Raw genomic sequence first — 17555 nt, 5'->3', positions numbered from 1 at the left:
TCGGTAAGCAGGCCCGACGTAAACAGTAAATACAAGAAGATGTTGATCATTGTTACCAGTGGCCATCACCGACTTGTTATGCCTGATTCACTTGGTTAGATTCAGCTTGCGATTTTCAGTATCGACGTCGACCACCTCAGCTACGGTTCACGCTTTTGCAGTCCGAGCGACGTCGCTCCTGAAAATTGCGAGCGAAATCTCATCATGTGAATCAGGCTTTAGCGTATATTCTGCGGCGTCCACGCGGAATGAATCGCCGGATGTCTGAGTATTCACGCGGAATTTCGCGGTGTAACGAGCCTCGTTAATTTCGCTGACGCCGCTCAAGTAGTCAGCCATCGCCAGGAAGACTTAGAATCAACAATTCGAACGCGAAAAAGGGCGCGGGGACTCACACCAACGCCGACAACATCGCATTTCAATGGTTTGTTTATGGGCGACGGCGCGCTTCTTGCCCACACCCCCATCGCGCATGCGCGGCGCCGGTGGCGTCCGCTAGAGGCGCTCCGGGCGCTCCGGTTTGTTTGTAAACATGAGTTGGTGTATATTTAATGTTTTTTTGAACATATATATTTCTGTATCTCACTCTCGCGTCGTGCGATACGTCGAACGACAGAGGAGCGTCCACGAGTAGGAAGGGGTCGCCGCGCTTCCATTGGTTCGTTGAGGCGACCTGGGTGCTGGTATGACTTTGGGAGCATCGTCTGGAGGACCTCCGACGGGTGCGATGAACCTCAAGCGCGAGCACGACGCTGAACCGAACAAGGCAGGGCAAAAGCGTAGCAGAAGCACGGAAAGGAGCGGGAGCACTGAGCAACGTTAGCACGTTAGGACTAGCGTCCCTAGTTAGGACTAAAGCGGGAGACTCCCAGGGTTGCCGCTAATCGCCAAAAAAACACTTTGCTAGGGCTTGAAGTGGACTTTGTTATAATCACTCGACTAAACCCGTCATTCTGTCTTTTTTTAATAGATTGCTTGCTTCAGAAAAACTTAAAACATATTTATATCGCCAAAATAATATTTTTTTCTGGCGTGAAGATGATTTATGCGTTTGAACCAAGCTACGAGACTTCAATCGTTGTAAACATCGTCTAAATGACATTTACTTGTGCTGTCTGGCACGGCAAAACGTAAAGGTCATTTGAAAATCCTAAAGGCCTTTGGCGTAAAGGTCCTTTTAGGTGCCCGTCTGAAAGAGGTATTACTCGAACATGTTTCATCACTTCCAAACAAATATTTTTTGTCCAGTTTCAACATGGCTTTAGGGCAGGCTTCTCTTGCGTCACTTAGTTGGTCAAATTTTCGTATGATGTGTTTTCTTCTTTTGATTCTGGGAAGTAAGTTCATTGTATAATGTTAGAATTTAGTAAGGCCTCTGATACCGCGCCACACTCTTTATTGCTTTTAAAACTCGCAACTTTAGGTCTACCTCATTCTGTCCTTGGCTGGATAGCAGACTATCTAATCGGTTGCTCCCAAAAAGTAGTCATGAATGGCTCAAAATCTTACTATATTTCAGTAATGTCGGGTGTTCCCCAAAGGTCCGTACTTGGTCCGCTTCTGTTTTTAACCTATTTAAATGATATAGGCTACGGAACGACCTCAAAAATAAGATTATATGCAGATGATTGTGTGTTATTCAAAGATATAAATAACCAGAACGATGCTGCCGCTTTACAGACTGTTCTTGATCAAATACTCTCATGGTGCAACAAATGGAAAATGAAACTAAATCTTGTAAAGTGTAATTGTATCAGCTTTAGCAGAAAGCGTCTAACCATACAGGCGGATCTAGATGCGGATCAGATTACCTTGACGAAAGATGTGAAGTATTTGGGTGTTACTTTTTTCATCTAACCTAACATGGGATAGTCATGTTTAATCTATAACAATGAAAGCAAAACGTGTAGTTAAATTTATAAAGAGAAACTTTGAACACGCACCTCGTGACGTCAAAGAAATACTACACGTTTCTAACGTACGTTTCCTCTTGAAATATGCGGTGTAGTATGGGATTCCGACACTAAGACCTTATAATTAATAAACTTGAGGCCATCCAAAATCTCTCTGTCCGTTTTTTTATCAACTCTTAACATTATGATATCAGTGTCACGGCATTAAAGAAGTCATTATCATGGGACTCGCTCGAACGTCGCCGGAGGTTATCAATCAAGGTACTCTTTTCTGAATAAAGTGATTCGTGAACGTACCGGCATTGATAGGAAGATGCAGCGGCGTAGACTTTCCATTTCCCGGGGGGGGCTTTAACCCCCCCCCCCCTTCCCCCGAAGTCTATGCCTATGGGAACATGTACCTGAAACCCCCTACTTTTGTTCCCCAAAGAGTAGACCACACGAAGAAAATACGATAAATAGCGTGCCGCACATCGTTTTTTCAAGCGTCATTTTTCCCACGCACAATAAATCACTGGAATAGCCTCCCGGAAGCTGTGGTTCCGGCTTCGAATGAAACTTTTGATTGTCTCTTTCAAGTCATTACTTACACGAGATTAATCAATGACTAATGTATTGTTTTTCTTTGTGCTGATGTTAGCAGCTTATAGTAGATACGTGTATGCCGTGTTCAGGTTTTTCTTTTTTTGTGTGATTGCGTATTGTATTACTTGTAGCAGATGTCACCATGTATTGATATGTTTTGCATTTCCATTTGTGTATTTATTGCGTTTATATGTAAGTTAACCCCCCCCCCCCCCCCCACAACAATGCCCCCTGGGCGAAATGTAGGTAACGTAGGTAACAAATAAATAAATAAATAAATAACGTCCCATCGTCCACGATAGTTAACGTGAGCGTTTGGTTGGATATAATGAGTTTAAAAAATTAAGCAACGAACTGTACAAATAATGTACATTTTAAAATAAAAAATGAAGTTTAAAATGGTAATATTTTACGGTTTTATGAAACGAAATCATATCAACTAATCAAAATTACGATACATTAAATTACGAAGCATCCTTCAATATTAAATTTTCCAGAACTTCCATATCACACATGAAGAATATTATTAGATCTGAAACTTTCAACATTCAGTTAAGGCAAGTTTCAGTTTTTTAATATAAAATGCAAATGGCGACACGTGTTCAAGGATAGCTTGATGTGCATTTGCCGTCGTGTGCCGCTAGGAACACCACTGAAAGACAGAAAGAGCACCTTGTGTTAGGGTGTCAGATGCCTGGATGCCCGTAGTGGGCGAGCCAGAGATGTCAGAACAACAAGCGCGAGACTGCGGGTGCACCACAGCTGCTTTTGCGCGCGTTCTACTGTGCGTCCGTACATGTGCCTAACGTGATCCAAATGAAATGGGTGCCATGAAAGCGATTCTGACAGTTGGGATTCCGCCACGTATGCAAAGACAGGTGAATGTTTTCTTTTTCTTGTTTTGTTTTGATCAATTGCAGAAATCATTTTAGCAATCGAACTGTACTTGTCAGAGTGGTTCGACAATATTTTGTTTCACAACCACCTTTGTGGCGTTTGGGTGGCAGCGATACTCAAACAGAACATTAAAACGTCTCAGTGGTTTTGATCCAACGCGCTCGCCTATGAATCCCTATTTGTCGGGTTTGAATACTGACGGAAGTGCATAGAATCTGACGGAGGTCGATCTGAGATTTCAGTTGCACGTCAAAAGATCTCGATTTAGTCAAAATAAACCCCCAATATTATTTTTTTTTTGTTTATTATTTTTTTTAGGGGGGGGGGGGGGGTGCGAATTGATTTTTGCTAGGTTGGCTTGTAAAAACCTAAGATCTGAATATTTGCTTCGCTTTACCTTAGATCAGAGCGCAGAAAACGCTACGTTAAGGACTGTGAAGCCACTGAAGTAGTGCCAAGAGCGCAAGGTCATGCGGTTCGTTCTCTTTTTAAGCCCGTGCAGTCGCGCTAAACTAGAGCCACTAAATAAGCTACGCTTCACAGTAATAACAGCTCCGGATATTGGTGCTGAAATTCATGGTTGTCAGTTATTTGAAGCTGTATCTGAAATCACCAGGAAACTCTTTTCCGTCCTCTACAAATTTTTGAACAGTTCACAGCGAAGCAAAGCAATATGCTTACATGAGCCTTCCAACAATAAAACTAATGCTGGGGAAGTCACACTTTTGAATCATGGCGATCGGTAGTTATGTCTGCTTTGTACTAAGCACAAATATGGCGGTGCCCACAACAATATCGGGAAAAAGAGTCCCGATACTTTAAGCATATTTCATTTAGTGGCTGTAGGATAAACCAAGTGCGGTAGGGGATCATTGGCCGAGTATAGCGGGTTTCACATGCAGCGATTTTGGCCCTAGAGCGGCGCGATTTCTGCCGTCGCGGCGCTCGTGCCGCTCAACCGCTGGTGCTGGCTAGGGTGCCTACATGTTTCCGCCGCTCCGCTGTTTAGGGTGGCGACAACGTTTGTGATACCTGTTGCCGACAAACCAGTGTTGCCTACCTCGTTACCATGGCAACCTCCGCTGTTTCGTCGACCATTTTGTCACACTTGCCAGTCGTGCGCTCGCGCTACTCCGCTAATCCTCGTTAGGGCGAGGGAGCGCCCACCGCTCTCGTTCCGACGGCGAGGTTTCGGCGTGCAATGCCGCTCTGTTGCGTTCTATTTTGTCGAGGGGACTCACGTTTCGTTAAACGCAACGCATACTTCCTGCTCGCAACTTCAAAGTATGAAACACCCGAATAAAGAGAGCGACAGCCACGACGACCGCCATCCCGCTGAGCCTCCGACTCGTCCGACTCCTCTTATAAACGGAAACGGAAGTGGCCTCACAGTGTTGCCGGTGTGTCGAAACTACGAAAACTCAACGTTGTGTACGTTTAGCGAAATAAGAAGTGGGTCAAAATGGCGGTGGGAGAGGATCTGGGAAAGGGTAACAAGAAGTTGGCGCCACCCTAAAGCGGAGCGGAAACATGTAGGCACCCTAGTGCTGGCCAGAGCGCCGCGACGGCAGAAATCGCGCCGCTCTAGGGCCAAAACCGCTGCATGTGAACCAGGCTTATGTCGGCGCGCCGCAGATCAAAGCACGTGGAGAAATGCGCGAGTGCGAGTTCAATTCAAAGCACGGAGCTCACGCTACAGAACCTGCAGGGACTCCGGGTTCAATCGCCCATCTGCATTTTACCGGCGTGCGATCGTATATCACTACTGCGCGATGCACGTTAAAGACCCGAGCTAACGCTTGTACTGCAGTGGGTAAATTTATAATATACAACGGGTAACAATGTAGCGGTACAAAACTCCTGCTGTCTGATAACAAACGACTAATTTTGAATGCGCCGTGACATTTCATGTTTAATGTGAGCCCCACCCCTGCCCGTTTGGATCTGAATGAGCGTCGTACCGGCGTGTGGTCGTGTATCACTACTGCGTGGTGCACGTTAAAGACCCCAAGCTATCAATTGTACCGCACTGGCTAAATTGCTCATCTACAGCTGAGACACCAGACGCCCTCTGAGGCAGACTAACTTCCGGCTGTATAAACGTACACACAACAATTTGCTTTTTGCTTAAGCTCGCGTGTTTGCGCGTTTCTTTTTTTTTTTTTTACCTTTGATTATGCGGTAATTACTTATGATGAAACAGAGTATAGTTGTCGGACTTGAGAAAGAAAATATTATATGAATAAGAAAATAACACGTTAACGCAACAAAAAAAAAAAAAAGAAGAGAACAGATGGGCTCACTCTTTTTTGAAAAAGGCAATAATATGATTGATTACAATTGCCTTCTAAATTTGGCGAAAGCACTTCACGCCTTAGTGAATTCAGGTCTGAGCGTACCAAACGCTGCAAAAGCGAGCTCTGCTTTGAACGGCTCTATCGAGCACGTGCGCTTGTTCAATGGAAGAGTAATTCATGCTCCCGTTTGTAGGTTCCGCCTTCGCGCGCACGGTAAAACGAAATACTTTACTGGTAAAGTAATTGGTGGAACAAAGCGTACCTTTTGCATATGTGCAATTCTTCAGTTTTCACATCACTACACACTTGCTTATCATTGTTGTTTTCGTTTTCATCTTCAATCTAGCTCATGCTCTTCTGTGTGCAACATGCATCAGCGACCAAGGTAACCCAGGAGCAATATATTTCACAGATTGCAAATCACCCATGTGGTCGCTTGCGTGGGTAAACAATGTTGTGTGTCAATAACAACTGGATTGTATGAAATGACGCGTGGAAAAAAACTTGTTGTCAGCACACGACCTTTGGCAAGCAGTGAATACTTATAATCGGCGCCGAGATGATTGATAGCCTTTAGTAGGAGGACGTTTTCTATCAGCTCAGAGTTATAATATTTCCTTCTTTCTGTTGTAAGGAATAAGGACAAAATCTAAAGGTAATGAAGTATTATGAACATTGAAACATCACGGCCTGAGCAGTATATGTGTAACAAACTTTAATTTTCGATTCATCCTTAGCTTCGGTACGCTCAAAGTTATTGAAATATGTAGCGCAGTTTCAGTCTCAATCAGCGTGTGATCTGCGCACTTACACCATATTTAATACAACGACACACTCCACCTTTTTCATATTTTAATTTTTGCACACCACTGCTCAGGCGCAAAAATCACGAAGATAAGACTGTTACATTACTTAAACTCTGTGCAAAAGCTAGCCACAGACACAGAATCTTTGCCTGGCCAGTTACTGAATTTATTACTGTACTGATATAAAAATTAATTCTTATCACTCAATGCTTTCAGTGAATTCTTAACCTTGGCATTACTTTATTAAGTGCAAGACTCCCGCACCAGTCCTACTTTGTGTTTATCAAACAATACATACACCTGATTGTCATTTTTTTGTTTTCTAATCTTATATGGTTTGGTCAAAATAAAGATCAAGTTAACTAAATGAGACACCCGACCCCCTAAAAAATAGTTTATTGATTTAATTTTTGTGGTATTTAATTCCTCAAGCTAATATTCTGGAAACCCGCGTCTATCACGTCATCACGTTTTTCTGGAGATTCATAAAGAGCCAAACACAAGCACGACAAAAGGGCCGGCCCGTTATGTAAATTTAATCACATCGAAATATGTGGAATTGGCCTCCGAAATCCGCGGTGTATTAATTACGCACAAGAAATCTTATAGTTTTCACGCGTCGGTTGTTTTGTCGTGTACGTGTCTCACCATTAGCTCAGAACCATTTGCTCGTTTTGTTCTGATCACACTTGTTGGAGACGAGAGCTCGGAGCGTAGGCAACTGGCTCAGTTGCACGAGAACTGGCGCATCCTTGCGCGTTCCACAGAAAGCTCGCGCAGAGAAGACAAGCAAATGACCAGGGGTGTCAATTTCAGGATATAGACAAATACTACACTAGGGTGCCTACATGTATGTCTGTCTCAGGGTGAAGACATCCATTGGTGCCCTGAATGCTCCAGCGCGTGACGATCTCGCGCACTCGGTGCGTGACTTGGGCGGTAAAATGGCCAAAGCAAAAGCTAAGCGCTCGAGCTGAGCTACATCGGATTGCACGCACTTCAAGACGCATAAAAAAAATTAAAAAAAAAACGATTGGGCGGAAAAATGGCTGAGATGTCACCACTCAAGCAAAAGCGCGCGTGTGCATGAAGTCACTCTATACTACACTTTAATGAAGCGCCACCACACGCGATTTGTTGCATTGATGTACAGGTCTGGAAGGCGATCCCATCGCCATCTGTTGGTTCAGAATCGGCCTAACCAAGCGTGGGGTTGCACCTTAAGCTCAGACTGCAGCCACTGCCGCAAGCATGAGAACACGAGACATGGCTTTGAAAGGTTCTTCTGCATGCAGAACGAGTGTTCGCGTTAGAAAGGCATGTCTCAAAATCAGAAGCGCGGGCTAGCTTGTGCTTGTAGCTTTGGCTGTAATGTCAGCTGGAGGTTGAACGGAGTAAAAAGGCAGCAAAATAATGGCCTAGACTCCGACGAATAATACGGCCGTTGCAGAAAAACGTTCACAGTCCCTAAGACACTGGCACAGTCTTTTCGATCTGACGCCAACATCGGCACAATAATGGGTGCTACTGGGGACATCACGCCCGATCTGACGCTCCAATTAACCATGGAGCTGCTTACTACACACTGTTCGTTTTACGTGGTTCGATATAAAAAGTGGTCTTACGTTTGTTGGTATTGCAGGGGTCAAATATCATGTAGGTTTTTACCGGCGTATATCTTTCGCTTATTTCCGGAACTCGCTTCGATCTGCTTTCTGTAAAGGCGTTTGCGGCTACAACCGGTATAAAAATGACCGCTACGAACATGTTGAGAATTCCTGTCAGCGGTTCAGAGGGTCTCATAAGTCGTAACTAACGCTTTTAGCCCGGTTCCTTCCGTCTTATATAGCTTGAGAGCGTAACAGGGGGAAAATAAAATGCACACTTCTGTCATCTAAAAAGGTACAACAAAAAATTTACTTGAAGAATGCCTTTGATGATGTACGTCGTGTTAAGACACCATGGAAAGTTTCATCAGATCACTAACGTTTGCTACGGTAGACGAGGCAGCGCTCCGAGTGCGCGCCCGCTGTGATTTTAAAGCAGGCTTTCTATATCGTGGAAGATGGCTACTGCCCAGGCTCAAAACGCATTCCACAGCCCGGTAGGGAAGGATGGTAGAGCCCAGAAGGTGAGATTTGGAAAGGTCTATACGCGACTCCAGCAAAAACGGACGACACCTATCGGGAAAACACGTAACTGGCCGATACAGGTCAATTCGAGATTTCTGCTCGTCTCTAATGGCTTCCATGATTACATGGTGTCGGTGGTTTGCGCGATAGAACAGTTGTCTCGGTAAGTGTGTCGTAACTGTGATATCAACTGCACTCTAAAAAAAGCCCGTGCGTCTACTTTCCCGCACAGCACTCGGCGAGCCAATCACCGCAACTTACGGAGACAGCTCAGCGAATGACGATGCCGAAACATCTGTTTAGACCAAAAAAAAAAAAAAAAAACGCAGTCTGAGTTCTGACATTAAGCATTGCAAGCGTGACGTTTTGCATTGCTTAATGTCACAACTCAGACTGCATTTTTTGGTCTAAACATGTTTCCGCATCGTCATTCGAGGAGCTGCCTCAGTAAGTTGTGCGGGAAAGTAGACGCACGGGCTTTTTTAAGAGTGTGGTTACTCAGGTAGCTCTGAAGGCAACCCACGCAACCGCGTGAACTAGACATTCCGCGTTTATCGACGTTCATCAGCACCTTGGAAGGAAAGAAGGCAGTCCTTTCGTCGCTTCCTCGAAAAAACGTCAAGCCTCTGCAAGCTCGCTGACGCCAACACATCGCCGCAGGTTCGAAACGTGGAGGATAAAAAGCGGGGCAAACCATTTTGAGTCTGACGCGTGCTTGACGATGCCCCAGCGATGTGCGTTGCTCTGGCTCTTGGGCACGGCACGATCTGTTTTAGACTGCCATATTTGCCCGATAGTGAATCTCCTATAGGTTGCTGGAATCGAAAATAGACCTCTTTTTTTCTTTTTTTTTTTTTTTTTGTGCCGGACGCCACGTTGACTCCTTAATGTAGCTGATATGGGGCAAATAGCAGATCACTTAATTTGCCGATTGGAAGTCGCTAGAATTCTCGGGGTTCGTGCCAATAGTTCAACCTTTTTTTCATGGTGATATACTTTTTTTTTTAATTGTAGTTGTGATTTAACTATATTTTTTTTTGTTGCCTAACCGAAGTACGTCATACGGCAACCGTAATACGAACACGGTTTCTCTTTAAGTCCGAATGCAGCCGGCGCAAGGATCAAATGAAACCAGTCAAGCCGCACTAATGGACATCGTCACGGTGATCGTTGTCCTTGTGTTTTTTTTTTTAGAGCGCAGTTCTGAGGCGCCAGTTTCCGGCTTGAGCGGCGTCGCCGTCGGCGTAACCGCGCGGTGCATTATGGAAAATGTCCCATAATGCACCGCGCGGGGGGGGAGGAGGAGGGAGGGGGAGAGGAAGAGGAGGGGGAGAAGGAGGGAGAGGACGAGGGGGAGGGGAGAGGAAGAGGAGGGGGAGGTGGAGGAGGAGGAGGAGGGGAGGAGAGGGGAGGAGCTTGAAGGAGGAGGGAAGGAGGGAGGAGGGGTATACCTCCCCTCAGTTCTCTTCCCTTCTCCTCAAGAGCTGCGCTCCAATTCGGCGTTACAGGGTGTTGTAAACGTCTTTCATTTTTTAGAGCGCAGCTCTTAGGGGCCCGTTTCCAGCCTGAGCGGCGTCGGCGTCGCCGTTGGCGTCGCCGTCGGCGTCGCCGTCGCCGTCGGCGTCGGCGTCGGCGTAACCGCGCCCCTCCCTCTCCTCCTCCTCCCCTCCTCCTCCTCTTCCTCCCCCTTTTTCTCCTCCTCCCCTCATTGTGTAGTATGGTCCGGGCGGGTCACGTGACCTCGGGGGGAGGGGGTCACATGACCCGTTTCCAGCCTGTGCGGCGTCGGCGTTGGCGTTGGCGTTGGCGTCGGCGTCGGCGTCGCCCCTCCCCCTCCTCCTCCTCCCCCCTCCTCCCCCGCCAAGGTCACGTGACCCCGGGGGGTGACTCCCCTCCCCCCGCCGGTCACGTGACGGCCCGCCCAAGGTCATGTGATCCCGTCCCCTCGAGGTCACGTGACCCCCCGGGCCTCTGCCCTCCTCCTCCTCCCCCTCCTCCTCCTCCCCTCATTGTCTAGTATGGTTCGGGGGGGAAAGGGTCGCGTAAGAGCACAGCTCTTACGCGACCCTTTCCGGCTTGAGCGGCAAGGAGGAAAGCAGTACGAAGGTGGAGGAGGGGGGAGGAGAGACGAGGAGGCGGAGGCGAGGGGAAGGGAGGAGCTTGAAGGACGAGGAGGTGGTAAAGGAGAGGGAGGGGGAGCAGGAGGGGAGGAGGACTAGCAGGCATGATCACGAGAGAGGAGGAGGAATATACCCTCCACTCCTTCTCCTCAAGAGCTGCGCTCCCATTCGGCGTTACAGGAACTTGTAAACGGCTTTCACTTTTTTTTTAACAACGGCTAGACCAAACGCATAAAAGAAAAGCGCAGAATCGAAGCGTACTTTCTGTGCGTAATAGACTTTTTCCGATATTCAGTCTGGCCACTTTGATCACTATCATCATCTGAGGAATGGCATATGTGCCGTCCTACTGGCGGCCTTGTGTTAACTGTTGTTCAAACTTCTTGAATGTGCTCCGAGCGGTTGAAGCGGGGCCTATACATACGAGACGTTACTACGATGCGACGCAGGAATGGAATACAAAAGTCTCGGAAGCGTCTCTTTCTAAATCGGGTCCAGTCAATCTATTAGCGGCCGATAATAGGCGCTAAATTCCCTTGATATATAAAATATTATCACAGCGTAAGTGTTAGTTTTGAGGCCACGTTCTTTTCGCTTATATGTTTGTCATAGTCGAAATTTAGAGATCCATAAAAAGTTAACTAAAAAAAATAATAAAAAAAAAAAAACCATTCTCGTTTGTGACGAAAACGAGAGATATGGTGCCCGGCAAAACACGAAAGACCGCAGGTCGATTGCCGCCATTAATACGGCAAAACGCGAACTGTCATTTGAGGCACAAGATTGCAGGGAATTTGGAAAGGGCCTATGGCCTCCGTTTAATGCAGTATTGCATTGTATTTTAATGTATCCTGCGGCTAGGTCTTTTTTAAACAATAGTCTAAGTTCGACGCGCGAAAAAAGATGAAAAAAGAAAGAAAAAAAGAATGGGGATGGGGGGAGGTCGTCAGGACAACCATCTGTCACAGGTGAGCCCTGGTGGGCGAAGGGTAATAGCGACACGATCACAGTGATTCAATCGATAGGCGCTAACTTCTAGGTGCGCACATCACCGCCGCACTTTTCACCACGCTTCCAGTCTTTGCCTAGAACAAGCCACGTGGTCATATTCATTCGTGAAGCCTATGCTCCGTTTCACGATAACTTGACGAACGGTGGAGGCTGCGGCCCCCGCGACCAAATAAGGGCACCGGAGTAAGGCACGCGATAACACTCCGTGGTCGAGGCCACCGGGGCCTCGTTACCACCCACAGCAAATAAGCCCTCCGCGACAAAAACTAGTTCTAGGCTTCTTTTTCTTTTAATGGCAGTTGAACTCGCACGATTCTATTTATAGGGAGAGGATATGAGGAATAAATATAAATAATCACAAATGTTTAAACATTAATTATATTTAAGTTAAAAAAAAAAATAGCGCCACCGAAGTATATTTATAAGTGTTTCATGTATTCGTGCTACTTTGCTGGTCATGAAACCTTCGGGAGTCAGCCCAATGAGGAGAACAATGAAGTAGCAGAACTCAAAGTTGTAAGTGCTGACCTCGGTAGAAATATGAACACGCATTCATTTACTTTTTCAATGCACAGACTCTATAAGGAATCTGTTCATTATTTCTACGATTTATGTTAAGACTGAATGTGTTGAACGTACAGTGCGATTAGAGCCTTCCGGTGCGGTGGCCTCTCCTGTTACTGTACAAGTCTTGTTTTGTGTCTCAAATGTCCTACAACGGAACTTTGACTTTTGTCTAGCGACCCATGACGTATGCCTTCTTGTGCTATCTTTTTTCCCTTCCCCCTTCCCATGCGGAGTAGCCAGCTGGAATGCATTTTCTGGCTAACCTCTCTTGCATTTTTTGTTCCGAATTAATAATAATAATAATAAAAAGAGTTGTAAGTCAGCGCGTGTGTTTTTCCTCCTGTGTGTCGTTTTGTGTGGTTGATCTTACACTGTTACCTTAAGATAGGAATCCCCATTTCGCCCAATTTTTCATTTGATCAAGATTAGAACAGATCGAGAGTCGACCTCGTGCCGTCTGCGCGCGTCGTCGTCGTCCTCGGTGGGTTCTGCCAACCGCCTCAGCAGCACCGCAAGACCAAGACGAAGTGTCTGTTATCCCTTTGTCTTAAGTTTGTTATTCTTTCTACCGTCTTTGTCCAATAACCAATACGCTCCCAAGATTATATTCTCATTTTCCTTCTGAGTTTTTTTAGGGATGTTCCTTTCTAGGGTTGTGGTTTATTCTTCTACCCCCCGCCCCCCCCCTTCCCCGACACGTTCCATTAAAGATGGACAGTTCTTTTCGCAAGTGTCGTTGCCGATGCTCCGATGCTCGTCTGCACGCTCACGAATTAATCTCACGCCAACGTCACAGTTCCTCCGAAAGACCAAAATCCTACAGTTGGGCGCTTTTTGAAGTTTATGCGCGGAGTCGTCACATGGCCGCCGCTACCTTCTGTTTTCGTCACCCCTGGTGACATGTCTGATCAGAACTCTGATGCCGGCACGAATCGTATCGGTGCAAAACATCACTGCACATTTGCACATTTCGGAAATAAACACAGAAAATGAAATGCATCGGTATGGCCAAAATCCAGGAGAAGATAGAACGTTCTGTTAACATTGCTGCTCATGGCCCACCGAATGGCCACAACGACAGTCAGAAGAGCATTCAAGTCCAACGCGCACTTCCGCGCCTCGATGGCTTGAAGCTCTGAGATGGTGGCCATCGGCCAACGCAGTATCTTCATTTCACGGCCCAAAAAGAGTCGTGAGAAACAGCTTCAAGCCATCGAGCGCGCACTTATGCGCCTCAATGGCTTGAAGCTCTGAGATGCAAATGTGGCCATCGGCCAACGCAGTATCTTCACTTCACGGCCCAATAAGAGTCGTGAGAAACAGCTTCAAGCCATCGAGCGCGCACTTATGCGCCTCAATGGCTTGAAGCTCTGAGATGCAAATGTGGCCATCGGCCAACGCAGTATCTTCATTTCACGGCCCAAAAAGAGTCGTGAGAAACAGCTTCAAGCCATCGAGCGCGCACTTATGCGCCTCAATGGCTTGAAGCTCTGAGATGCAAATGTGGCCATCGGCCAACGCAGTATCTTCACTTCACGGCCCAATAAGAGTCGTGAGAAACAGCTTCAAGCCATCGAGCGCGCACTTATGCGCCTCAATGGCTTGAAGCTCTGAGATGCAAATGTGGCCATCGGCCAACGCAGTATCTTCATTTCACGGCCCAAAAAGAGTCGTGAGAAACAGCTTCAAGCCATCGAGCGCGCACTTATGCGCCTCAATTGCTTGAACCTCTGAGATGCAAATGTGGCCATCGGCCAACGCAGTATCTTCACTTCACGGCCCAATAAGAGTCGTGAGAAACATGGCGAAGTGGTAACTTGTCCGTGGGGTGCCCGGCATGAGGATTTGCGGCTTCAGGCAATCCAGCCGTGATCCTTTGGCTCCATGAGACGCCGGCGCAAACCACGTTGCAGGTGATGTTCTTCTTTAGAGGAGGCTTTCCGTGTAGCATGATGGCGCCTCAGCAGCCCCACTACCTTATTTTACGTTTTCGCTGGTTGGTCTCACAACCCACAACCGAGCAATGGTACTTTGATGACTGGGGGGGGGGGGGGGGGGGGGGGGGGGGGGGGAAGAAGGTGGCATGAAGTCTAGTAGCTTTAATTTAATCGAGGGAATCATAAACGAAGAGGAAACTTTGGAAGAATCAAGCAACCGTCGGGCATCGCACGCATCCAAGGGGCACATCCGAAGGCTTTCGTCGCTTCGCAAAGTTCAGCAAGGAGGAAAGCGAGCCGGTAGCCCTCTCCCAATTCTTCCTCGGCCTTTTTCAATGAAACAGTGTAAATATGCCATCCGCCCCCGACGGTTTTGCTCCCTCCCTCTTGTCACCCCTTTCTTTTCACCTGCTTTCCGCAAACGCCGTACGATCCGAGCTGGCCAAAAAACGGGAAATACCACCTCCTCTCCTACAAGGGACGAATAAATGCGTCTCCCGGGACAGGCCGCCGACGGTCGCCTGCGGACAATGTTTGCTGGACAAAGTTTACTCGCCGTCGACGGTCATCTGCAGACTAATGGTGAACTCCACTCGTAGATCCGGAACACTTTCCAAAATCCGCGAAGGAGGCAAAATCCCGCTCCGAATCAATGAGGGGAAGATAAACTTGCATTTTTGGAGCGACCTTCCTCACACCCCTCCCCACCGCTTCCCCGTCCGCCGTTCAAAATGGCCGCTGCTCGAACTTGACAAGCCCTCCAACGCCTCAGCCGACTGATCTTTCCGACGACCAGTGACAACTGTCACTGCTTAGCTGGAGAAATAACACGCGACACAGGCCGGGCGAAATTATACGTACCACGGCGCCCATGTCACAAATAACGAAGACGTCCGCATTCGGCACCGTCACATGCGTACCTTTCGGCCGCCTCGAAGCGGCGGGGCACGGACAGCGATTGCCAGCGGTGGAGTTCAGATTTCTGGTACGACTTTAATAAACACAGAGGTAACAAACCATCACTTGCACGCTCGTTGCCCAATCCCTTCGTGCTTTATTGCACGGGTAAATACCGGCGGAATGCAGTGTAAAAAGGTAAAGAATCATTGGCTGCGGAAGGAACAGGCCTAACCTTGCGTCTGCCTCCGGCTTTTCTGTCGTTCTTTTTCTCGTTCTTCCTCTCACGATCACAGATGTCAGCGCTTACGATTTACCACGCTCCACAGTCCCGGCTTTGTATCCCTGATCTATGCGAGGTAGAAGCGTTCGAGCCGTCACAATCCCACGTAAACAACCGACGCACCCGAACAGATCCAACTCGACGACCCGACCGGCCCGCCGACCTCTCCAACCTCGGCGCGCATGCGCACTGCCGATTTAGAAGGAAATCACGGGGGCCGCTCTGTCAACTTCCGGAAAGATCTGTGAAATCCCGAAGAGCAAGTTCAGTAGGGTTTGAGGCGTTCCGTGGAGCGGGCGCTGCCAGAGATCTACGAGCGGAAGATGACCAACTCGAGCCAGATATGCGAGCGGAATATGCGCGCTCCAAATGGAGCGCTTTTCGAGCGCTCGAGACCTGCGAGCGAAATTCACCATAAATATAACACGCCGGCGACTGTCGCCTGTGGACTAAGTATAACTCGCCTCCGACGGTAACGCCTCCGGGCAAAGTATGCTAAACTAAGTACGAATCGCCACCAATATACCTTCCAGCACACTAAGTATGCTGGACTAAGTATGACTCGCAGCCGATGGTCACCTGCGGAATAAGTATGCTGCTGGACTAAATAAAGCCAACTACTGTAGCCTGCGAACTTTGTATGCTAGACTTAGTATTACTGGGCGCCGATGGTCGATTGCGTACTAAGTATGCTGGACTAAGCATCACTCGCCGCCGACAGTCGCGGGCTACCGCAGGCGACTTTTGGTGGCAAGTTATAATTAAACCAGTTGCTTGCGTCTTCGTTCATCTACCAGGCGTGGCGCCAAGCAAAAATGTCAGACAGCTGATTTAATGGTCCGGGCTTTGATTACCGCTCAGCTCCTTGATGAACTTATCTGCTGTCGGTTGTTTGTTCCTAGTTCTGATTGTGTATAAATTATTATAACAATAGTTATGACTTCCATATGCGTTAATTCTTGTGAAAGGACTGCTACGATCATCCCTTATATTAGAGTGACCCTTGTGTGCCGCTTTTTGGTCACAGCCGAGTGTTACACTTTTTTATAATGTGCAGCCCACAAGCACATTCCGTGTGAAGAGCATACACTCTTTATGCTGATCGGATATTGAGACTTATCAACATTCCCGTTTCGATTCCCGTACGGAAGACTCCAAGCGCAGTGCAGTGTGCTGCACGGATGGCCAGGATCGCGATACAAATGTTTCGCAGCCGTATTGCTGAAATACATCGTGTAGTCGTACTCCCGTAGTGCGATTTCCTATCCTGGTATGTTGTATATTATTTTGATAGAACGGGGGGGGGGGGGGCGTTTATATACGTTTTTTTTTTTTTTTTTTTTGGCGTCATAGTCGATCTGGGGTCGATGTGACGCCAGAGGAATTTAAACCTGCGATGGGCTCGAAATAAAAATGCTGGCTTGGTTTTATTTTTAATAATTTTGGATTTGACTTGAATCAGCATACTGAGACATGGTTCAGGCATTAAACGTGTGTTCAGGTGGCGATGCAGGCGAGTTGGTTCGTGACTAAATGGAGAAAACAGCGCAACAAACATAGAGACGAGCAGAAGAATCGAAAGAAATTCAAAACATCCAGCACGACATCACCAACAGGCACACCAACAGTGGTATTCAGAATCACTCAAATAGTCTAAGAACATTAATGTCCAAGAAAATTGTCCGGCCAGACTAGGCTAAATAAATGTCACGAAGGACAGGGGCAACGCTGGAGCCAATTCAGACACCTTCCTTCTGCACGTAGTAATTCCCTTCAAACGAAACAAAGATAGACCGCAAGTAGAAATTTAAGATCTCAATAAAATCATCCACACCACACCACAAGCATTCTGAAAACTAACCGCTTCGTTTCGTTCAATGCACTCACCCATAGCTACCATCAAGCAACCCCCAGGGAGCCGAGTAAACAAAAGTCATCTATATCCATACTGAACGCCACTTTTTCACTTGGTGAATCCTTACTGAGGATATCCACAACCGACATTGAATTGCAAGCCAGACAGTGATCATTGAGCTCAAAACCAGGCAGATTTATTACTATTTAAGTCATTGGCAGGAGGTATGATGAGACTGCACACAAATCGCTTGAG

At 47.2% G+C, this 17555-nt stretch overlaps 1 protein-coding gene across 1 annotated transcript in view; it reads right to left on the bottom strand.

Annotated features, from left to right (window-relative positions):
- LOC115315266 (angiopoietin-related protein 7-like) overlaps nucleotides 1–8304 on the bottom strand; it is a 101531-nt gene extending 93227 nt beyond the window's left edge. Inside the window, exon 1 of the mRNA XM_040220360.1 lies at nucleotides 8124–8304. Coding sequence (XP_040076294.1) covers nucleotides 8124–8301 — 178 coding nt within the window. The 5' untranslated portion in view covers nucleotides 8302–8304. The remainder of the gene's footprint in view (nucleotides 1–8123) is intronic.
- Nucleotides 8305–17555: the final 9251 nt, after the last annotated feature.

This window comes from Ixodes scapularis, unplaced genomic scaffold, assembly GCF_016920785.2.
Source record: "Ixodes scapularis isolate PalLabHiFi unplaced genomic scaffold, ASM1692078v2 PGA_scaffold9__187_contigs__length_104089568, whole genome shotgun sequence".
Classification (NCBI taxonomy): domain Eukaryota; kingdom Metazoa; phylum Arthropoda; class Arachnida; order Ixodida; family Ixodidae; genus Ixodes; species Ixodes scapularis.
This window is presented reverse-complemented; position numbering and strand designations above follow the sequence as displayed.